Source organism: Prunus mume, linkage group LG5 (genome assembly GCF_029339155.1).
Source record: "Prunus mume cultivar Tortuosa linkage group LG5, ASM2933915v1, whole genome shotgun sequence".
Lineage (NCBI taxonomy): Eukaryota > Viridiplantae > Streptophyta > Magnoliopsida > Rosales > Rosaceae > Prunus > Prunus mume.
The window spans coordinates 7,248,518-7,274,163 of record NC_142702.1 but is presented as its reverse complement, the minus strand read 5'-3'; the positions used below and the strand labels follow the sequence as shown (position 1 = coordinate 7,274,163).

Sequence of the window (25,646 nt, the reverse complement as noted above, 5' to 3'; positions counted from 1 at the left end):
GGTTTAAAGTCCCAGAAGGACAATTAATTGACATGTATATATTAATCTGTGGCATGCTTGTAGCATGACAGATATATGGGTTCTAAATGTTCAAACTCCCTAAATGGAGACTATCCACGCCCTAATGTAAAATAACGCTCCATTGGAGGTTATGATCCACATTCTCATATAATTTATCCTACAAGAAATGTATGTATGGAAAGAGATAATAAAAGCCCCCTGAAGTGGCTTAGGTACCCCAAAAGCAAAGAAATGCTTATAATTGATGCATTCACATGCACATGAGAATAGTGGGATCACGAATTGATGAATGACAATTTTTGATTTTAGAGTAGCTATTGAAATTATCAATGGGTTGTGTTGATTGAAACCACGTTATATTATTAAATGTCGACAATATCATTGGCCAAAAATGGAAAAGAGGCAATTCCATTACATATGAGAATGAACGTGAAGGAACAAACCCATAGTATGAACCCCAAAAGATGTTAACCTTGAAAGTTATACTTGGCTGTTCGGAATACAAGAGGAATATACTCAATTTATATGACACAATATTTCTGATAGGAATAAGGAATGTTGAGGTTCTCCATATTTGCATATACAATTGTGCCTTCTTATTGCACATTTACGAAGACCAACATGTTATCTTTAAAGGTTATTAAATGCATGGAGCATATCCCTAGAAGCAATTCCCTAAAGATGTACAAATAAAACAAAGAGCTGGATATAAAGCTATATAATGTGTCATGAAGTGTAATTCCTTAAATAAAATTCCTAAAGGATTGAAATTGCATGAAGCAAGTCTTTGAATGACATGTGCCTGAAGCACAAATTTTGTACTCAATACTAATATGTATAAATTGCGTCAGTGAATACATTAATTATGATATGGTTGCAACACATTACAACTCCTGAAGAGTTGATAATTGATCAAAACTCCTGAAGAGTTCAAAAAATATTTGTCTCGGCCTGAAGATCGAGCATTATGCCAATGAGATTCTTGCTTATACTAAGAAAGTATTGAAGCATTTTTATGTGGGTTTACCTGTTGGACATTTAAATGATTTTCCGGAAGTATACTGGACCGGACATTGTATTTTCCAGATAGAGCTTAGCTTCATCACCACCACTTTGGGATTATGTGAGGCATATTTAATGCTATCTTCGCATAACATCATATATGGGCATATTCTTTTCAAGTGAATGTACAAATAGCCCATATTTTGTTGGATATGCAGACTCTAGAAATTTCTATGATTTACATAGAGATAGCTCACTGGAAATATATTTACTTACTCAACTAAGGAATTTTTTATGGCTACATCCTCCACTCACTCTGAAAGATTTTCCCTCCAAAAAGATAGTCATGAAGATATTAAGGGGAGATATTCATCAGGGGGAGTATCCAAAAGTATGCTACACTAATTACTGTAATCTTCTTCCTTCCATTAGTTTTCTACCTCACTCTTCAAGCAAAATTTTAATGAGGCAATCGACATATCATTTGTGGTCTCCAAGGGGGAGTGTTATAAAGTCAAGAATGGAGCCCAAAATGGTAGAGCCCACTACCTAATTGATTGAAGAATAATGATGAAGCTTGTCTGCCATCATTCCTTGGGAGCCAACCACACATCCATGAGAAGCTATCAACTTTGCCTATAGAAAGGCTTCACCCTTTCCTTGCGTGACACACTCCATCTGAGAAGAAATGAGAGCCTAGGCAGAGAGGAAAGAAAGAAAGAAGAGAAGGAAGAAAGAGGGTGAGTGAGTGGAGAAAAAAAGAGAGCAGAGAGAAATTATCCAAGAGAGAAAAAATCAGTGAGCCACATATATTGTAAACACTAAAGTTGTAGCCCTATTATTTTACATAGTGGAAAAGTTATTGCTGTTGCTCTCACAGGATGTAGGCATGGCCGAACCTCGTTAAATGTTGTGTCTCATCTACTTTATGTGCAACTCAATATTCTAGCATATCCCATTTATTTTACAACATTTATCATATTTTAATTTTAAAAAAGGATACTGGGCTAGAGCTCATGGTAGCCTTTAACTTGGTTCCACTAGTGGTTCTAAATAAGACTTCATGATTAGGGTGAATTGTAAGGCCACTAAGGACATTTTGTTCAAAGATGTTAAAAATTTAGCATCTAAACAAATCTTCCCTAAATGGCAAGGAATTTTGATCTGCTTTTGATTTTCAAATTGAATATATTAAGGGTGAGTCTAATTCGTTGCTTGATTTTCTTACTCTTGAATTTTTGCAGGATTCATACCTAAGAGGTTAGGAAGGAGGTCAATCCTTAAAGCATCACTGGGGAGGAGGGGGGTGTAAAGCCAAGTGTATGCTAAATATACAAACTTTGTCGCCGAAATCACCTAGAATGGACAGGTGTAAATGGTTATAAAAATGCATCACAGCTTGGAGATGAAAAATTAGATGCACATGTGCATCCTTTTTTACATCCTCTATAGCAGAGGCGGACCTATTAAGGTGCAAGAAGGTGCAGCTGCACCTTTTCTCGCCCGGAAAAACTATTGTAGGTGCTTTAAATTGTCCCTTTCTTCAACTGGTGTACAGATTATCTTATTTCCATTTTCAACATTTAAGTAAATGTTTTTGTACTTTTACTTTCATTTATTTTTATATTACTTCATTTACTTAAGTTTACAATGTAAATAAAGAAGTACTCCCCATTTGAATTCAAATAAAAATACTAGAAAATCAAATTCCTACCAAATCAAAATATGAAAAATCAGTTTTAGTGCAAAATACAATTTAGGCTAAAAATGATGGATCATTAAGTCAATATATACTTCACACTAAAATCCCATAAAATCAAATTTTCTTATTTGATGTGTAAGGAATAAAAGCCACCAAAAATTATCTTGAGAAAATGATTTTCCGAAAAACTATTTTTCATACTTAATATTGCATCCGCTAAAAAATTTCAGTCTTTCTGTGGCGGGACCACATGAGAAAAAGGAAAAGAGAAGGTTGGAATCACTCATCCAACGCCATATGTAGAGGGCTCCGCTTGATGCCAGCACACCAAGTGGTGCGCTGCAATCCCCAACAACTCTGTGATGAATGGCTGAGATGGATTGGAATTCAAAATGGAAGACCCAAATTTCATGCAATTTGCATTGCACTTCCAATGGTCTGAAATATTAGAAAAAATACCTTAAAATGTTTAAAATAAATTAGAAATTTATACATCGATATTTTTATGTTAGTTTGTAGGTAAAATCATGTGTTTTCTAAATTTAAATTTTTTTAGGCCCATTTATTTGGAAAAATAAAATTAATCTAACACACATAACATTAATTTTAAAAAGTTAAAACACACACAAAAAAAAAAAAAAAATTATCACAAACACACACTATTAAAATACTATGAGAATTCAAACATAGAATCTAGAAGTAAAAGCCCCTTTTTATTCAACGAAAACCCGTTGGCAATCCACCTTGAAATCTAACCCTGATTTATCTCAAAAGCTGAAAGCTTGAGGTGGTTCCTCATAGTCAAAAGAAGACTTGAAATTTGGGAAAAAACAAAAAGAAGACTTAAAAAGAAGAAAGCCATCCAATCTTGACTTAGATGGTGAAAGCATTGACTATAGCGTTATCACAATGCCAGATGGACGAAGATCTGTTCGCCAACGAAGACATTGTCATATAATTTCAGCCCATCAAATAATTGTGGTGGGACCAGTAGTTTTACAGCTGTCTGCATGGACTCTGGTCTGATATTTTGGAGAAAACCTGTCCACAGTGATGCCACTGTCAGCATCCAACACCAATATGAAAACCAATAAAAGTATGGCAGCTGGCATCTTGTCTCTTAATAGTTTTTGCTTTGTGGTTTTGTGTGGTGAATTTCCTTTAAATTCAGAGCCTTGGCTCATCCCCTTGTATTCAAGAGTGCCTTTTGTTTTCCACTTGAGAGGGAGCTCTTAGTTTTAAGTTTCTCTCCCAAGTTTGCGCATTGCTTTCTGGGGTGTTGTTTATAACTCTAAAGGTTATGTAAGTATTTCTCTTTCATTTATTCGCTTCCTTTGTTTTACTTAACATTACCTTATACTTGCTTGATTACTAATTGTCATTATCACTTGATTACCTAATCTAGGTCATTATCACTTGATACAACTAAAAAATAAACTAATTCAATATTCAACACCAAAATAAGTGATGGTTACAAATTCAAAGATTCAACATATTCAATATCCATCAACATTTTCAATATTCAATATCCATTAACATATTTAATATTCAAATCCTAATCAACATATTCAATATCCAAATCAATATTTATCCATCAACATATTCATCAAATCAAAATGGTTAAAACTCATGCATTATGGCTTACAAACCAAAAGAGTTAAACTTATGCCTTATGCTTACAAAAATACAAACACAATCCAAACATAAATGACAAAAGCGTTTGAGAAATTGAAAGGCAAGCGAGAGATAGAGAGCGAGAGAATGATATAATATAATGTATTGAAATCAAGCAGTTAAGCGATATTGGATGAATTGTATTTGTTTAAGATGTAGTGGTGAGTAGTTAAATTGTTTGGTAAATTTTTATTAGAAATTCTTTTAGTGTGTATAATGGCAACAAAAGACATGATGTTGAAAGTGTTAATATTTTTTTTGGGAAAAAGAAAACCAACTATAGTACATGTACTTATCTTTAAAACAAAATATCTTAATCTAAACTTAGCACTAAAAGATAAAAAACAAATTCTAATCTTTTCACCCTTGCTTGTCAATTCAATTTTCAAATAATCCAAACAATCCAATATTCTATCACTAAAATAAGAGTAGTATATGCATATTACTAAATCCTCAAATTTAGCCCTTTTAAATCTAAAACTCATCTTCAGTAAGCAGGCTAAATATGTTATGTTGATTGGCCAAACTCAGTCAGCAAGCCAAAGAGGCCAAACTTGGCATGATTCTTGGATGGGCTATACATTTTATAATTTTTTTTTTCAAAAACTTGAAATGACTTCTTGCTTCAGCTAGCCTTTTACTTATTTATTTTCCAAAAAATCTTAAATATTGGTTTTTTTAATTATTATTAAAAAATTCCAAAAAAATTCCAAATTTTTTTTCTATAAATACCAACCTCATTTCTACATAATTTCCCACATTCTTTTCATCATTCTATCTAATTTTCCATATTTTTTCTTCATCTTTTTAAGTTTTTAGAAGTTGTTTTTAAATTAATGTTTTTGTTGCTATTTTTAAATTAATTTTTTGGTTATTGTTTTTCAATTGATGTTTATTTGTTAATTAAATTAACCAATATAGTTAAAGAATATACTAAATAAATAAAAAATATTGAAGGGGCCATGATTTCGCCCTCCACAATTAGTGATGGTAAAAATATAGTCCAACACTATTCCTTTAAAAACTATAAATAGTGGACTATATTTTATGCGTGGGCTATGTTTAGCCTTCTATTGTTGGAGATGGCCTAAAGATTTCATTAAAGGCTCCGTATGCTTCTCAAGGAAGTAGATTTTAAAAGCAGTCTTTCACCTGCTTATTAAATCTGCCGCCACTAACCCATGATTTTGAAAAGAAAAAAAAAATCAACTTTCACTTGTGTAACCAAACACCAAAAGTCAAATAATTTAAAAAATAAGCTGATTATTTCCACCGCACCTTAATACCAAACGGGGCCTTATTACTTGAAGAGAGGGAGTACTAATATTGTAGGTCAAACGTTAGGGAGATATTGCATTCATATAATTTGCCACGAAGGGCACGATACATCAGTTGGTACATCAACCATCACAAATAGCCCCGAAGGGCACCTGTCACAAGGACCATACAACTTCCAATGGGGGTACAATGGGTAAACTTATATGGTACTCCCCCAACAAGGACCTAAGTGTAACCCAGCTTACCCAAGGTCAGTACATCTAGAAAGCTACCAGAAATCGGCACACAACGAGTAAGCTTGGAACAACCAAGAAACACAACTCCTTGCCTAACGCGAGCAAAACTCTCTCGAGGAGAGACAACCAAACTCGCGCGTTGATGCACTTACTTTTTAAAAAACACACACACACACAAACACCAAACCACCACTGTTAGCGGTCGACACCCGCATCGTCGCAAAATAGTATCCAAGCACAACAATTCTTCTTAGCAAACACCAAGAAAGGATTGAAGCACCACCACATAGAAGGAATAGGAGAATAAGTGTTGGGGAGGAAGAGGGGCAAAGACCATCTCCCACGAGTTGGTCGACTCGCTAATCGGCTTGGTCGAGTAGGTCCGATCAGCTTGACCTTGTTGAAACCTCCCTTCATAGCCGATTGAATGTTGGACACCGAAGTTCGGGTCATCCCTGATTACTCAGAAGAGATACTGCGGGGACCTCACATAGAGTTGTCGTAGTTCTTGAGGGAGAGAATGTAAAGGGAGAATCTTTACTATAATTTGGTTTATGATATGACTATTGTGGCAATAAGTGACCTTCTATCAAGTTCCAGTTGATACGGAATATTTTAGTGGTTGGAAATGAGCCAGGGTCAAAGTGGCAATTTGCTTTTCCAGATTTTTAGAATTCTTTTTCCAGATTTGAACTCAAATATTGACAAGTTTTTCTTTGCATAATAAGGTAATTAATTGAGGTTTTTTCCAATTCTTAGAAGTCATTTATAAACGGAAAAATTTGGCTTAAAATTTTTAAAGATAAGGTGAGTAGGAAAATAGGATAGGGATGAATATAGCAGTACTCATATGCATTTAACTATGTCTTAATTGTAGGACCTACACATTATGTTTAAATGTGATTGGTAATCTTTGAGACCTTAACTCTTCCCCATTTAAGGATTTCATGGCAGCATTGAAAAATGAACCCGGCAATTGAGTGTTTGTTTTTTTTTTCATCATATAAAAGACATTCGAACCTTTCAACTTGGATCCTTCTTCAACTCACTTTTCTCTTCCTGGTTTGCAGTCTCAAGAATTTCAGAATATGGAGAGACCTGGGTTCCTCTTGTCGAGAACATTGTTGCTGGTATACTCTGTTATATATATGGTCAACTTAACCGTAGCACTAGCAACAAAAACCAACATCACCACAGACCAATCTGCTCTTATTGCTCTTAAGGCTCATATCACTAGTGGTCAAAACATCTTGACTACCAACTGGTCTGCCACTAAAACCTCCAATATTTGCAACTGGGTTGGCGTTACTTGCGGTGTACACCACCGTAGAGTCACAGCATTGAATCTCTCATTCATGGGTCTCACGGGCATCATTCCTCCCCACCTAGCCAACCTCTCATTTCTTGTTAGCCTAACCCTCCGAAATAATAGTTTCCATGGCAACTTGCCCCAAGAATTGGCTGCTTTGCGCCGATTGAAGTTGATTAGCTTTGGATTCAACAATTTTATGGGAAGCATTCCAGCATGGTTTGGGCACTTATCCAAACTTCAAACCCTTGGTTTGTATGGTAATCAGTTTTCAGGTTCCATACCCAATGCTATCTACAACTTATCTGCACTGCAAGTACTTGATCTTAGCAACAACCAGCTATCAGGTACCTACATACATGCCAATTACCAACAAGCTATCTGGTGGAATTCTTGGTGATCATTACTATGTATCCACATACAAGATAGCTGATATCTGCTAGTGTTTTTCCCCCTTATTCATTCTCTGGCACACATCCACATTTAACAGGTAGCATACCAAGAGAAATCGGGAAGTTAACAAAGTTGAAGGGGATATACCTTGCCTATAACAATTTTGAGGGTATGATTCGATTATTAATTTGATCCAGTGATCATATATCTTACTCTTCTAGTTCCTTTTTTTTTTTATCTTCGCCATGCACCTATTTGATAGGTAAAATACCGAGAGAAATAGGGAACTTAACAATGCTGGTGGAGATATACCTCGACAACAACAATTTCAAAGGTACATAATATTGAGGGATCCCTCAAGGGACACCTTGTGCGGTACACAACGAATTTTATTTCAATGATTTGAACTGTTTATTTTTCAAGTTTCATTCATAGATCATCCTTACAAAATATTAGACAAATTAAAAACCATTAACACTGTTGAAGGAAAATGTGAACCTCCCAACATAATTTCACCACCACTAATTAATTAATGAGGTTTTATTATTTTAGGTTTGACCCATTCGAGACGCAAGTCTCTTAATTACAATCCCTTGCTTACAAGGGAAAAACCCTTTAATTCCATCATAAAGGAACAACATGTGTGTGTTTGGTTTTGCGGCTGCTCCCAAGTCCAACCTCGGGGTGCCTACGTATCTCTTGCGAGAATCAAGCCACTAGTAGTTCGAAGAGTCGTAATGAGTAAATGACTCATTGCAAGGGGGAATTTGATTTGAATTGTGTTGAGGAGTGTTTGAGTGAATTTGGCTGAATAAACCAGGGATTCAATATGGAATTGTGTTTGGGGTGAATTTGGTTAAGAATAAACCAGGGATTCTGTTTGGATTTGAGATTTGGGTTGTTGCATCTAGATTGAGTCTCTAGATTGCCTACGTACCCTTACTGGGATCAAACCGACGTAGTTCCAAATTTGGAAATTAATGGGTAAGTGTGGCCTAATAATTTAGAATTGGTGTCTTTGAGACGATTTGAAGATTTTCATAGGTAGATGACCTATGGAAAAAATTAGAAATTAATGGGTAAGTGTAGCCTAATAATTTAGAACTTGTGTCTTTGAGATAATTTAGGGATTTTCATAGGTAGATGACCTATGGGAAAAATTGGAAATTAATTGGTAAGTGTGGCCCACTAATTGAGAATTTGTGTTTGAGATATTTGAATTTAATCTTATTGGAATTTTCATGAATAGATGACCCATGAGAAAAATTGAAAATTAATGGGTGAGTGTGGCCCATTAATTGAGAATTCTATTTGGGGGATTTGAATTTAATCCCAATGAAATTTGCATGGGTAGATGACCCATGAGGAAAATTGGATAGTTTTGTACCATTTTTCTTTTTGTCAATGTCCAAGAAAAGTAATGAGCAGTTTTGATGAACACACTAATTTTCTACAATTGACGTTTGCATTTGGAAAAGTGTTTGGAAGAATTTGGTTATGATAAAATAAGGGATTCAAATTTGGTTGCGGTTGCGTCTATTGAGATGTTAGACTGCCTATGTACCCTTAACGGGATCAAACCGACGTAGTTCCAAAATTTGGAAATTAATGGGTAAGTGTGGCCCACCAATTGAGAATTTGTGTCTTTGGGACAACTTGGAGATTTCCATAGGTAGATGACCTATGGGAAAAATTGGAAATTAATGAGTAAGTGTGGCCCACTAATTGAGAATTTGTGTTTAAGAGATTTGAATTTAATCTCATTGAAATTTTCATGAGTAGATGACCCATGAGAAAAATTGGAAATTAACGGGTGAGTGTGGCCCATTAATTGAGAGATTTGAATTTAATCTCAATGAAATTTGCATGGGTAGATGACCCATGGGGAAAATTGGATGGTTTTGTACCATTTTTCTTTTTGTCAATGTTCAAGAAAAATAATGAACAATTTCGATTAGCTCACTAATTTTCTAAAATTGACATTTGCATTAACCATATAATAGGCAATTTGGGCCTTCGTAAATTTAATGAGTATTTATTTGATCACTCAATAAATACTTTGGACTTTTGAGGGTTAACGGGCGATTATTTTTTACAGCCCGTTATTCTATCTTGGGCCTTTGATGTTTGAGCAGAAATTGGTTCACAACGGTGGTCTTTGTGACAAAAGAGATCAGAGTGCAGCTCAGGAATTAAAGACGCAAAGGAATTGGACAGGTGAAGGAAGTGTAGCCCTGTAGTCAAAGAAAGTGGCATACAGCCACTTCCCTCTTCCCTTGCTTCTTTTTTTTTCCTGGTTTGCCAACGCCAAGCTGCCAAAAAAAAAGGCTGATGGCTCCCTCTTTTCTTCATTTTGTTTGCTTCTTGTTGCCATGTGCAACAACACCAAGCTGTCAAAGCCTCTCAAACAAAGTGGCTGACGCTAGTCTTTTTTTTTTTGTCTTTTTTTAAAAAAAAACTTAGCAAGACAGTACGCCACTTTTGTTTCAAAGAGCTGTAGGAAAACCAATCTGTTCTTCCCTATTTACGCAGCAACGTGAACAAAGTGGCTGTACGCCACTTTCGTTCCCAATTTTTTTGTTTGTTGCATATGTGAACCCACTTTCTAGATTTTTTTAGCTGCAGGGATTCTGGGTTTCTCACCCATATGGATTTTGACATCCAAATAATTTCGGGGTTACTCACTCACGGATTTTCATCCAAATAGTTTCGGGGTTACTCACCTATGGATTTTCATCCGAATAGTTTCGGGGTTTCTCTCCCGTGGATTTTCATCCATATAATTTCGGGGTTACTCACCTATGGATTTTCATCCGAATAGTTTCGGGGTTTCTCACCCGTGGATTTTCATCCATATAATTTCGGGGTTACTCACCCATGGATTTTCATCCAAATAGTTTCAGGGTTACCCACCCATTGATTTGCATCCATATAATTTCGGGGTTTCTCACCCATGGATTTTTACATCCATATCATTTCGGGGTTACTCACCCATCATGGAGGACCTAAAGAGAGGAGCCTTAATGCAGATGCATCTTTGATTGCTTCTGTTTTTTTTTTTCTCCCCAGCCTTTCGGCTGTTCTTCTCTGCCTTTGTGGCCTTGTTAGCCCTCTTTTTTTCTGAAGCCTCCTCTTTTATTTTTGTCTCTGCAACCTCACAGCTGCCCTCCTTTTTTCCCTGTCCTCCTCATTGCTTTTTATAGGCTTCCTTTGGATCAGAACCAATTAGAGGACTTTCAATTCTTTTTCCCCTAAAGATTAGCTGAGCCCCACAAAAATTGGAACCACCAACCTCTTGAGATTGGCTGGTCAAACTCCCATTTGTTCTAAACTCCTTTCTTACACCTAAATACCAAGCTTCCAGGAAAATGAGGGGACTTGCACGTGGGATCAACCCACTTTTGAATTAGTTTATCCTTTGGCTTTGAAATTTGAAAAGCATATGGGATAGTTGGATTTACTTGCTTTTTTTTAAACACTTATCATCTATATTAGATAAACTTGCTGGACATGGGCTTAGGCAAACACAATCCAATTTTTTTTTTGTGAATTTGTTTTGTTCAACAAACACATCAATTTTGACTAACAAAATAGACGACCATGGAGCTTCAAGAAAATATTAAAATGACAATAGTTAATTGAGTGATCAAATGATTTCATATTCAAATGATTTTTTAAAAGATAGGCAGTTCAAATCATTGAACTACAATATGGAGTTGGCTATATGTGTGTATATATATAGTTTAGGATGGCTGATGATCCATGAGTTTAATATGTTGGGGTTGATTTTTGTAGAAATTCCAAACGAGATGGGCAGTTTAGATAAGTTGGAGAACTTGTTCGTGCAGTTTAATACCCTAAAAGGGACTATTCCTGTGGCTCTATTCAATATGTCTTCTTTGACTAGTTTGGCTCTACATCTAAACAATTTGAATGGTAGTATTCCAGACAATGTATGTCAGCATCTTCCTCGTATTCAACTTCTTGATTTGACTGACAACAAATTTAGTGGTCCACTTCCCTCCAAATTATGGCAATGCCGAGAGATGCAAGTATTAGCGTTGAGCTCTAACAAGTTCAGTGGAAGCATACCGAAAAATATTGGGAACTTAACCCAAATCACGCAGCTACATCTTGAGCTCAACAACTTGACAGGTACATGTAGTATTATCATGTCAGCTTTTTTTTTTTTTTTTTGTTTCTTTTGAGGCATTTAGAAACAATTTTGTTCCTTCTTTTAAAATCTGTTATCTTATTATGTGATTCTTATGATGATTTATCATGCAATGATGCTGAATTGTGGCAGGTACTATACCAGAAGAGATTGGCGGTCTTCAAAGTTTAGAGGTTTTCGTAGTCTTTGGTAACAATCTAAATGGCCTGATCCCATCCACAATCTTCAACATGTCCATGATAAGAACAATATCGCTTGGTCTAAATCAGCTATCAGGTAGCCTCCCAGCAAACATAGGCGTTGGGGTTCCCAACTTAGAAAAGTTTGTTTTACCAGAAAATCAAGTCAGTGGAGTAATCCCCAACCTCTCCAATGCCTCTAAGCTCACCAATCTAGACATGGGTATTAACTCATTTACTGGGTTTATTCCTAGCACACTATGTGCATTAACAAACCTTCAGGGCCTTGGCTTAGAGATGAATACTTTGACGATTGATATTTCTATTCCGGAAGCAAACATTCTCTCTTGCTTGGCTAATCTTAGAAATTTGGCGGCACTATACTTGACAGGTAATCCGTTAAATGTCACGGTTCCTTTTTTCTTTAAGACTCTGTCTACATCACTGCAAGATCTTCGTTTAGGCCTTTGCAACATGAGGGGTGAAATTCCCAGTGAAATTAGTAACTTGAGCGGCTTGGTAGCCTTGGACCTGAGTTACAATCAATTGAGTGGACCAATTCCAGCTTCACTGGGAAGACTACGTCATCTGCAAGGTTTGTATTTGAATGATAACAAGTTGCAAGGATATATCCCATACGAACTTTGTCAACTCAAAAACCTCGTCGACTTAGTTTTGGGTGTCAATCAACTATTTGGTTCTATACCTCCATGTTTGGGTAATCTAGCCACATCTCTAAGAAGTCTATCATTAGAGTCAAATTTGTTAAATTCCACAATACCATCAACCTTGTGGGAAGTAGCATTTATATTACGGCTAAACCTGTCATCCAATTCTCTTACTGGATCTCTATCAGATGATACTGGAAAACTAAAAGTTGTGACAGATATGGATTTATCAAATAACCATTTATCAGGTCGTATACCAAGCAACATCGAGGGTTTGAAAGATTTGGTTAATCTCTCGTTGGCAAATAATAATTTCCAAGGCCCTATTCCTAGTTCATTTGGCGACTTAGTGAGCCTGGAAATCTTGGACTTATCCAAAAACAATCTTTCTGGAGTGATTCCAAAGTCTTTAGAAAGACTCTTACACCTCAAGTATCTGAATTTGTCTTCCAACAGACTCCAAGGAGACGTTCCAACCGGTGGACCTTTCGAAAACTTCTCTGCTCAATCATTTCTTTGGAATGATGCACTGTGTGGCGCACCCCGACTGAATATTCAACCATGCAAAAGCAGTACAAAACATAAACCCCATTCAAGGAAGGCTGGTTCGTTCATCTTGAAATATATTATTCCAGGGATCCTAGCAGCAATACTCCTAGCAGTCTCTATATCGATGTTGATACTACACAAGAAAAGGAAGGTGCCAGTTGTAATAGAGACTACCTTGTCACCTCAAGTTCTTTGGAGAAGAGTTTCACACCTTGAACTTCTTAGGGCGACAAACGGATTTAATGAAGGAAACTTACTTGGAAGTGGGGGTTTTGGCTCAGTGTATAAAGGGACACTTTCAGATGGGATAGATGTTGCTGTAAAGGTTTTCAAGTTACAACTAGAAGGGGGTTTCAAGAGTTTTGATAGGGAATGTGAAATGCTAAGCAAGATTCGTCATCGAAATCTTATAAAAGTCATCAGTTGTTGCAGTCAAACTGATTTCAAAGCCTTGGTACTGAACTACATGCCTAATGGGAGCCTTGAGAAGTGGTTGTATACTGAAAACTCTTCTTTGAGTATCTTACAGAGGATGAATATAATGGTAGATGTTTCATTGGCATTGGAATACCTACACCATGGTTATTCAATACCTATTGTACATTGCGATTTGAAGCCCAGCAATATACTACTAGATGATGATATGGTTGCACACGTTGCCGATTTTGGAATCGCAAAACTCTTGGGTGGAGGAGATTCTATGACCCAAACCATGACCTTAGCCACAGTTGGGTATATGGCTCCAGGTGATGTACTTGCTAGTTTAATATTTTTCAATTTTATAATGTTGTCCTTGATTATGAAGAACTTAAATTATAATTTTCTTTTCATTATACAAATGAATATAATAAGCCTATGAGGTCTAGCCTAGTGGAAAATGGCGTTGACTTGCAAACTAGATATCTTAGGTTTGAACTCCCATAGCATCATAGTTGTGTGTATGAAAGAGAAATCCTCATTCTCTGTAGTTTAGACTATTGCTTGTAAAAAAAAATGAATATAATATATTTCACACACACATAAGTATAATTCAAATATAATTCTTATTGCAGAGTATGGAATGGAAGGAATAGTTTCAACAAGAGGGGATGTTTACAGTTTTGGAATTGTAGTGATGGAAACATTCACAAGAAGGAAGCCAACAGATGAGATGTTTGTTGGGGAGATGAATTTCAAGCAATGGATTACAAAATCACTATTACCAGATGCAATAAAAGATGGAGTTGTGGATGGTAATTTAGTTGGGACAGAGCAGGAAGATGATGATTTTGTGAACAAGAGGGATTGCTTGTCATCCATTATGAGATTAGCTCTCGCTTGCTGTGCAGAATCACCAGAAGAGAGGATAAGCATGAAAGAAGTTGTAGCCACACTCAAGAAAATCAAGACAAAGTTTCTGAAGGACATTGCAGGAGGTGTTTTGTTAAACCGTTCTCTTGTTCAGCACTTCAATTAATGAATTCTATGACATATATATTTCATGGACTTTGATTTTTAATTTTTGTCTTTAATTGATGGACCAAGTCATGCTTTTTGTTTTGATGTTTAACTGATTGTATGCTAGTGTAGACTAATTGTACTAAAATTTCAATATAGTCAAATGATATTATATTCAAATGATTTTTTGTAGATATGATCTTTGAATGAGTATCTACAAAATAGACGGTTTGAATTATTGAAATACAATACAGAGTGGACCCTATAAATGTGTTTATCAAATAAATTTATTTGAGGGATTCCTCGACTGAGACTCCATGTATATTACACAAGTAGTGAACTCAATTTTTTGCAGAATAAACAAAATTATAAAAAATCACTCAATAGTTGACAAGTGTACTCCTATAACTCATTTTGTGTCCTGGAGACCAATAAATTTGATAGAAATTTAGTTATACACCCAATTTTAAACATAATTTTATAAAGAAACCCTACACCATTTAAAAACTATAAACACACAAAAAAAAAATCCAAAAATTGACAGCTGTTAATTTTTTTAATTTAATAGTTGTTTTTTAGTTTATTTGTGTGTGTTAAATACCTATATTGTCCTTGTACTATGGATTTAAGAGAGGAAAATCAGAGATCTACCAAAAAACCAGATATGCCATAAAACCAAATATTTCCAGATCTGCCAAAAAACCAGATTTGCCAAAAAAATCAAATCTGCCAAAAAACCAAATCAAATTTATTTTTACAAATTTATAAATAAACCCAATCCTGGACATGTATTTATAAAAAAACTCAAGCACTATTTAAATATAGAAACACCCCCAAAATCAACCCCAAAGTCAACTTTTTTGGTGTGTTTATAAATGAGTTTTGAGTGTGTGTAATGATGGATTTTGGGTGTGTTTATAAAGTGTTTTGGGTGTTGGGTTTTTTTATAATTTCAACCTCCATTTTGGGTGTTTTAGTGAAACTCCCATTTATTTTCTCCTTTCTCGTTGATGTTTTCTCTGGTGTTGGAGCAAGAGGAGCTTCCATTGAAGCTCAGTCTCAGGTCCAACTATATTCTTCATCTTTAATCTACATTTTTCAATATTTCACCTTCGATTTCTTGTTCTAAAATCGTGCTTCTATTATTTTTTCTTTTTTCGGATTGTTCAAGACCTCGAACAAACCTCGATCAGATGCTCTTAGCTCTTAGCTCTATCCTCTTTCACCACATCGTCGTTGTTGTTATCGTCATCGTTGTTTGGTTTGGACTTAACATTTTTGATCTTTTACTTCAATTATGTGTTTCTCTTCAGATTTTAGTTGATTTTCGAAATGTATTTTAAGCTTTGATGATCGATTCAACTTTTGTTACTATTTCAATTATGAATCTAATTTTTGTTTAAAAATGTACTTCTGTGACAGAGTATTAACAATGTACTTTTATAACAGAGTATTAATAATATACTTCTATGACATAATAGTATTAACAATCTGAGCTCAGCTTGTTTTGAGTTGGTTTGGTTTGTTCTTTCTTCATCTTTTATTTGATGGACATGTATTAGAAATAGCAACATGACAAACATTAATCAATATGACAGTAAACTAGCAGTGTTATTACCTTAGATTGGAACATTACAGGGGTAAACATGCATTAGAAATAGGATGTCATAGGAAAAAACAGTGTTATTACCCTATACTAGAACATTACAGGGGATAGATATGCATTAGAAATAGAATATCATAGAAAACTAACAGTGTTATTACCCTACATTGGAACATTACATGGGTAGACATGAATTAGAAATAGGATATCATAGGAAACTAGCAGTGTTATTATCCTACACTGGAACATTATAACCATTAATCAACATGACAATAAACTAACATTGTTATTACCTTAGATTGGTACATTACAACCATTAATCAACATGATAATAAACTAGCAATATTATTACCCTATATTGGAACATTACATGGGTAGACATGCATTAGAAATATGATATCATAGGAAACTCGCAGTGTTATTACCTTACACTGGAACATTACAGGGGTAAACATGCATTAGAAATAGGATGTTATAGGAAACTAGCAGTGTTATTACCTTACACTGGAACATTACAACCATTAATCAACATGACAGAGTAGTGTTATTACCCTAAACTGGAACATTACAACAATTAATCAACATGACAATAAAGGTGTAGAACATTACAATCATTAATTAACATGACACATTAATGAAACTATAGTTTTCAAGACCTTTTGTTTGTAATAAATTGTTTGAGTTTTTTTATAAAATTTTGGGCTAGGCTTGTTTTTTTTTTGTAAAATTTAGGCTTGTTTTGAGTGCTATTTAAGTTTTTTTTTTGTTGGTCTTCTTTTTTAAATTGATCAATGGCAATCATGTAATTTATAAGAACTTAAACACTAATTTCTTATGTAGTAAATGAATTTTGGGTGTGTTTTTAAAATGCATTCCATGTGGGGTTTTTTTTATAATTTCAGCTCCTATTTTGGGTATATTAGTGAAGCTCCCTTAATTTGAAGCCTACTTTTATGTGTTAAGCTTGCTAATTACTAGAGCTCAAAGAAAAATTTTCTTCCCTTTTTTTGGGGTCGAACATGACTTTTCATTAAAAGCGCAGAGCCCACGAAAAACATACAAAGACGCTGAAAGTCCCAAAACAGAACTAGGGCTAACAAGCGACAAACATAAGCTAACACAACAAACTGCAAAGAAACCAAACAAAGACGTCGCCCAACATAAAGACACCAAACATCATCCTTGCAGACTAGGGATGGGGACAAGGAAGGCCATCCTTGTTCAAAACATGCACCAGTGAGGATAGAGGTTGAAAGACCCAAGTCACAGGGCTCATCCTCGCACACACAATTTTCACAATATGAACTGCTACTTTATTAGCTGTTCTTGGACACCAAGACCAACTAGCATCAATGATATATCACCTTCTAATCCCCAAGTCACCTACAATCCGTCTCATAATGAACATTTTGGAACTTATGTTCAATAACAAAGGAGCACGCTTCCACTACTACTGTCGCTTCAGCTTCCATTGCAGACTTTGCCTTGTAAGGACACGCCTTTGCCAAATGGAACGACCCCAAGTGGTCCTGGGCAACCAAACCAATGCCTCCACATTTTGAACTGGCAGACCAAGCTGCATCCATATTAATTTTAACCTTAGGAGCCGTTGGGGGAGACCAAGTTCGATTCACCTGGTTTGTTGAGATAGAACGGAGTCTAGCATCCAAAGAAGCAGGTTTTGCTGCCATAAACTCAGAGACAGCATTGGAAGTTGCATAGATGACTTCCATTGGGGATGTCACTTGACCTTCAATGACTGCCTTGCAGCGAGTTTTACATATGTTCCAGCAAATAAAGGCAACATGGGAAGCGATTCTTGTTTGCTCTATCTTACTGAGCCGGGTTCGAAAAGAATTCTCTGGAACCATCCGCTTAAAGTTGTATCTCCCTACAAATACGGATGTTCAGGCTGCATCCAAACCAGATAGGAGTTGAGATTCTCTGTCCTGATTTTTTCTTGTGTTTGTTTCTCTCTAGCTTCCATAGCAGCGGGCCCAAACTATGAAGGGAGCCAAGGGTGTTGGTCATAAGAAGAGATCACCCGGAGACATTGTTTCTTGGAGCACCCTCTTTGTCATCATCAACGGCGCCCTCTTCCCCAGCTTCACCTTCTCCACTTTCCGCTTCCTCTTTGGGGAAAGATAGTGTACTGCGGGTCTTCCGATGAGCTTGTCAACTTTTGGGAGTGTGAGAAGTTGTCACACGGTGGGGTCCTCAAGGGGCACAAGCTGGCGGTTTGTGTTTGGCAGCAGCCAGGAACTAGGTGTCTAGCGGCTCTGCTGATAAATTCCGATATCTACTTTAAATTAGACAGCTGGAGATTTATGGGTTTTCTTATTAAAATCTATGCTGAATGGGCAACATAGGTATTTCAAACATCTAATAAACTAAGAAATTGGGCAGCTGTCCTATTTTGGGTTTCTTTCTCCAATTCAAATGATTTAGTGTTTATCACTAATAGTACTAGTCGGAATGGGTATATGGCTAATTTCTATATATTAAACTCCATTTGCATATTATGAAATTGCAACCAAGGAACCCCAATATATTGGAACCCAAAGTTAGAATGAAATGCATAAAAGATGAGAAACTGACCAAACACGGGATTAGGCTCACTTTCTTCTTCCTCATGCTGTACAAATGATCATGCCTCTGAGCTCTGGCATATTGAGCACTGAAAGTTCAACTTTTCAGTTTCCCAACTGAGAATATCATGTAATCAACCTGTGTTTGAGCATGACACTCAAGGCGAATGGAGTAAAAATCAAGTGCAGGTGATATTGGATAAGTATTTGACAATGTCAAAACAAATGCATTTCAATTGCTTAAAGTACAAATTCAAAATAAACTGAAACTAATTTCTTTATCCATCTAAGTGTGCATAATATGTTACATGGAAGCCAACGTATAAAAAGAAGAAGAAAAAAAACAAGTGAAAAAGTGAAAATCCGACTTTACCAGTTTTCTAGTTTATGTCCAGCACTGTCAAAAAGCATCTTCCGTGATTCATTGGTACAAAAATTTACTTCACCTATTACAATTGGTTTCGCCTCAACTTTTTCGCCCTGCATGACAACAAAGGCAATCAGAGAGGTAAGACAAACAGTGAGATCAGGAGAAATATGGATCATTTGGAAGTATACTGCTGACCCTTGCATAGATTTCGGACCTTTTAATTTTTCTTTTTTATTCAATTCAATGCTTGACTAAAATCTAAAGATACATAAGGATGTAACTGAGAATCAGGGAACAGAGTGGGGGAATAGAGAGAAGTAAAATGATCAGATGATATGGACTTTTTTTAATCTTTTTTTTTTTTTTGATGAAGAGATAAAATGGATTAAGCCGATGCCAAATACCTATAGGATGATTAAGATAAGAATGATTACTGATTTTTCTAATTAGTAAGTTTAAACTTTGACGTTTTTAAAGACAAAAATCCATACTCCAAGTTAGTAGAGAATCTTTGTATCACTATCAATGTGGGTTACAAATTTTGCCGATATACAGTTAAATGCATGGGTGCAACTTTTATGCGTGTGTGTGAAAAAGGGGAGCGGGAGAAGAGCATTATTGGAGGTCATATGCAACATGTACTTTGGGCCATTCTCCATTTTGGTCCCCAAAATTTCAATTCAATTCAGTCGTATCCCTGTAGTTAATTGAGGCTTGCAACTAAGTCCAATTTGGATATGAGACTCTTAATATTGATGGAAATCTCGATTTGGCTTTACAGAACACTTAATATATCAATACACAATAAGAAAGTTAGGCCATTAAAATTCTTCAGCAAAGAAGTCCAAGAAGAAGCTAAAAGCTTAATCCTAGCCCAGAGTAACTTCAATTCTTCCCTTGTTTCCCTAAATAACCACTGTAGTCCATCCAAATCTAACACACAACGTAATAGCCAAAACCGCCCACCTCCAAGGGTAACCAGCTTTTCCTGGCTCCTAACAAAAAAGTAGCTCCTAGGACACACCCGCTCGAATCCAAATTCCAAACACCTCCAACAAGAGAGCCCGGGTTTGCCTATTGAAATGTCAATGTAAAAGATGTGGTATGCCAGCATTTACCCAGAACAAAGCCACATAGGTTTTATGTCTACTCTCGAAGTTTCTAAACTTAATTGTAGCAGTAAATTTTCGGTTGAAGATAAACAGGGAAAACAATATTATAGTAACAATAACAATGTTATGAATAAACATCCTACATAAGTTAAAAAAACATCATTATGAAATAGAGTACAATATCTAACCGGACTACAGCTTCATTGCCATGGAAAGCTGCGGCATGTGCAAGTTGATTTTTTTTTCCAATTGCTTCTTTATCAAATATGGCATCTTATAAAACAACTGATGATGCTCCCTGAGTAATATATTCCCCAACAGAATCTGTATCAATTAGAAGAACAAAGTATCGACATAAGTAACATGGGCTGATGCTCAAAGCCAATAAACATATCTTTTTCAGGAACATGATGAACTAGATCAGATAAAAAGGAGTAAACTTTCACTACTGGAAATAAAATTAGCTAAATATAACTACAAAGGTTGTCTATATGGTTTAAGTTTTAACTAATGTAGACCCAAAAAACAGTTATCACGATGCAAGCCCAAAGAACTTTTCCTTCATGCAACCCTTAGCAATATCTGCTTATCACATAGAAGAGAAGAGCAACCCACCGGGCCGATGGAACTACCCAACTCACATAGATCAGCTAGCACCATATGCTTTTCACGCCCTCTAGCACCGTATATATTTCTCACTTTACATAAACTAAATATCTTCCCAATAACTAACACAAAGTGATGGAGTAGACTGGAGTTTTAAAGGGAACTGGAGAGTCAAGCAACCATAGAGATATGGGGAATAGGCTTCTTGATAGCTGATATACATTGTGCGCCATCTAATGCAGAAAAAGGATAAACTAACCAATAAACAACTTTAGAACCTACCAGTCATGCCTGGAATGGAACAAACATGCATAAGAAATTTAACTGAACCAGCCAATAATCAGTTAACAATCTAATCACTTCCGGTTTTAAATTACATGCACATGCAACTAGAAATGCATACATAATGAATTATGTTGGGAAAACAAAGCAACATTATGCACCAGTACAATACATGAACAACCAATGAAAGTTCATGGCTTAAGAAACAAAAACTACGTCCAAAGTGCTAACTCAATAGAGAATGACTACAAATTATGTAGCAGAAAAAAATTACAGTAAACAGGCTGCGGTGCTTGCTAAAGGTCTTGGCTTGTCTGCAGATTGTTTGGAGATTGCTCTAAGGTGATGGACAGTGATAGAATCGGCTTGTTGAGGGTGAAAAATCAGTTAGGACAGTTCCTACCTGCACAGCACTTAGCACACTCAGAGAACGTAAATTTTAACGGTCTCAATTTATATACGGACCAGTACCTCGCCCTTCTTGTAATATGGAATTACAATTTTGAATACCAATAAAAAAAAACACCTTTATTAAGATTTATTTCAGGTTGGTCACTGCTATACATATTACATACAACCAGATTGGTCACTTACATATGCATCTACTATGATTTGTACCAGAACAGACGTGACAGAAATTTGAAAAGAGACGCTATTAATGGTTTTCTAGTAAATCATCTTAAACATAAGCTAGAAGGCATTCCATATAACATCCAAGGAATGGACATTGTATGGCTATTCTTCCACATTGAACCAATATTTATGTTATACAATGCAGACACAGCATATCTGCAAATATTACTTTATCTACATTCTCTGTCAAACACCATGAATTAGAGCCCACAAGAAAATACAAAAAACATGTCAAGATATTGAGGAGGAAAAAGACGATTACCCCTAAGACTCTTGTAGGATGGTCGTGTACCAGCTGTCATAGAACATGTGTAGGAAGGGTTAAAAATAACATAAGTTCTCAACCTTGGTGACCATTTTTAACAGGAAACGGGAAAGTTTTAATGTTTAAACAACCTCAAACACACCTGGGGTCGACATCACAATCTCCAGCTACATATGAAGAAATATAAAATATTTGAAACCCATCACTGGTGATCCAAAATTAAAGTATACTACTCACTGTAGATGTCATTAACAATGCAAACAAGCAGCAAACATTTCTTGTACAAGGGTTGCGCTTCCTTGGCAGTTGGCACTCTTTTTGTAAAATGTGACACATATCGTCAGGTTACCAACAGACAGAAGAAAAGGAAGAGCAATTGAAAATAAATCAGGTTACCTCTTAGAATGAGAGACAACCATTATATATCAACCAACATATTTATGCTTACAAAACTACCCCAGCTGCTGTATGAGAAAACCCTAACACTTGTCAAAAACAGGAAAATGCAGCAGATACTTCTTCCTTCCCATATGAAGTTGTAACACAACTTTCCAAAATGCAAGGCGCCTTAGGCTTGGCAAGAAGTTGAAGTATCAACCACCAGGGATCTTGCACATGCAGCTTCAATTGCCAGCTCTGTACTACACAAAAGGGAAACAGAGAGTAAGCCCAAAAACCTGGGGTAAATCATCTGCTAAATTTGCCAAAAATACAAAAAACTTGTAACATTGTTATAAAATTCAATCTTAATAACTCTATCACCATGTTCAGTTTCAACTTTTGACAAGTGAAGATTAGCAATATTATCTTTTTAGAGCAATAAAAATATTATTCAAACAAAATGCAGTACAAGCAGCCAGGGTTACACAATAAATCAACAAGGATTCCCTGCACAAGAAGCATAACAGAAGCTCAAAACCAAGTAAATTACAAGTTAGAAAGGAGCTCAGCACCCCCGGAGCTCAGCACTTCTTAAGCCTCAAACCTGCATTGGAAGTAGAATAGACATGATTCATTAGTCATGGGACAGATGCTTTGTTTTTCCAATAAGTAAATCTCAGACAGAAGAATGAAATCTTTATAGGCAAATCTTCAAAATTTTAAAAGCACCCTACGGTATTCCTGGAAAAAGTTGCAAGTGGTTGTATTTCCGGAAAAGGGTATTTCACTCTTGCCTTTATTTCATTTAGGAACAACCACTGATGCAATGCAAAGCAGTCCACACTGCTTTAATTAGCAGAACTGAAGGCAAATTAGCTGATGGGAATATGCAAAAGTCATCAGTAAAGCAAAGACATAATATTCTCAACTTTGCACATATTGAATGACAAATTAACTTATGAAAAGTTTTCTCGTCCATTAGCATGGTAAACACGTCCTACATAATAATGACAAAAAGAAAAGGAGATAAACTGTCCCTTTGTCTTGTTGCCCTGTCCTGAAAGAATCCCATTAGAGAACCAGTTAATCATATACAAAAACTAGGCATAGTAAACACACAGGCTAATGCTATACAAAAACTTTCACAATTGAACCTGGGCAAAGGGTTAAGCCAAAAACAAATCATAAAAGAAGTAAGAATCCAGGAGTAATGACTATATCTGATATTCTTATATAAATCTGGAGCAAAAATGAGTTTTCATATCATACTTATTGAACAACACATTTCCCAGAGAAACCGTCTCTAAAGAAAAATTGTGAAAAAACAATACAGAAAAAATAGAAAATAAACCATTGACATATTTTTTTACAGGAATATAACCAGAAACTATATCATTTCTATTATACTGATCCACTGATTGACTGATGCGGTGGAGAAATGGAGCCCGAATATGCAGCCAGTTGATCCACCAACACTCACAACCAGGAATATACTATGAGGCAACATAATGTGAAAGCCTAGACGCCATATTTGCAACCTGTGATTGCATTTGGACAGCCCTGACTTTCGCGGCCGTGGCGCGATCATAGAACTGCTTGCGTGACAAAGACCTCACATTCTTTAAGTACTCATCAACGGGTATTGCCCCATCTTGCAATGCCTTATCTAAGGAATACACAACATCTTCTATAGCCAAATCAGAGGCCGTACAATCCAACATTTGCTTCGACAGCACGTCTATGCATTCGAATGCATCGTCCACATCAACACCATTCAACCTGCCCCTAGGTTTCCCCTCATTCTCTCTCAGCCACCCCTCCAAAACGTCTGAATTCATCAACACCATTTGCAATTGCTGCTCCAAACCCTCCTTCTCGTCCCCCATCTCCTTCAAACCTTTGCTAAGCTGCTCAGACCGCTGCCTCAGCTCGGCCTGCGCATTGAACAAGCCTTCCATTTCTGCCTCCCTCGTCTTCCTTAACCCGGCCACATCGCCGTGCACGATCTCCACAAGCTTACTGATCGCATTTCGCTTGAAAACCTCGTTCGGATCCTCGGTCTGAACCCGAGAAAACGACCCGCTGCTTCCATACGGGGACGGCGGGTAGGCCCTCGGGGGGATCGCGGGGCGGGCAGGAGTAACCGAGCCTGAAGATCCCGAATAGCCCGAATAGCTGGAATAACCCGAATTCGAAATCGCCGAGGAGGAATGACCCAGATTAGGGTTAGGGTTAGGATTTGGATTGGGATTGGGCCTGCGCTGAGAGAACAGAGGCGGGTCTTGACCAAAGACAGCGCTGAGATTCTTGGCGAGATCGACAAGATTGGAGCTCGGGTAGACCCAATTGTGCAGGTAAGGGATTGAGACCAAACCAGAGGGAGTAACGTGGGCGTGAGGGCGCTTGATGATCATGTCGCGCGTGGGGTTGACGTAGACGACGGGCGGCTGGCGGGGGTAGGACTCCATGAGCCAGATGATGACGGGGATGTTGTAGGTGACGCCTTGAAACGACATGGGGACGGTGCCCTCGGCCTGGAGGAGGTTGACGGAACGACCGTCGTTGTGGGTGAACGTCGCCGTTTTGGGGTCGAGGGAGGGGTAGGCGGTGGTGAGAGAGACGAGGTGGTTGCGGATGTGCCATTTGGTGTCTTCGGAGTAAGGGAGGGACGAGGGGCCGCGCTGCGAGAGGACTGAGCTCAGGAACTGCTGAATCAGTTGCGGGTTCGCTGGGGTTGGACTGGCCGGCGGAACCATCGCTATTCGGGTCGGGAAAATGGAGATTTCAGATTGAGAGAGAGAGAGAGAGAGAGAGAGAGAGAGGATTTTGATTGTTGATTTGAAATTGGGGGATTTGTTTGTTTGTTAGTTTGCTTCGCGGAAAAGGGATTGTGAGCGTGCCGTGTTGAGTTGAGACTGGCGTGTGAGCGTGTTGCTGACCTTCCCTTTCAGAACTGGTGCGCAAAGTCTCTGAACGCTCAAAAATATCTCCGGACACCCAAGCGATCTTTACTTTTTTTTTTTTATATAAATACAAATGACATTATACTTTAATTTAATCTAAAATTATCGGAAGGATTCGAACTCGGATGCTGAGTAAAGAACATATTCACTTTAGTCAACTTGACTAAATCCATGTCTGCAAGATAACAAGGTTGTTCGACCAAACCAAAATAATAATGGTA

The 25,646-nt window shown here is 36.8% G+C and overlaps 2 protein-coding genes across 2 annotated transcripts; one reads left to right on the top strand and one right to left on the bottom strand.

Moving 5' to 3' along the window:
• Positions 1–3,904: 3,904 nt before the first annotated feature.
• LOC103330780 (uncharacterized) lies at positions 3,905–14,683 on the top strand. The gene is made up of 7 exons (XM_089051835.1): positions 3,905–4,027; positions 6,984–7,569; positions 7,713–7,784; positions 7,878–7,949; positions 11,411–11,770; positions 11,922–13,931; positions 14,238–14,683. Exons 2-7 carry the CDS (start codon positions 7,002–7,004, stop codon positions 14,639–14,641), a joined length of 3,486 nt encoding a protein of 1,161 aa, XP_088907961.1. The 5' UTR covers positions 3,905–4,027; positions 6,984–7,001; the 3' UTR covers positions 14,642–14,683.
• Positions 14,684–23,702: 9,019 nt separating this feature from the next.
• Positions 23,703–25,447, bottom strand: LOC103330766 (protein ELC-like). The gene has a single exon (XM_008233378.2). It carries the CDS (start codon positions 25,216–25,218, stop codon positions 23,956–23,958), a length of 1,263 nt encoding a protein of 420 aa, XP_008231600.2. The 5' UTR covers positions 25,219–25,447; the 3' UTR covers positions 23,703–23,955.
• Positions 25,448–25,646: the final 199 nt, after the last annotated feature.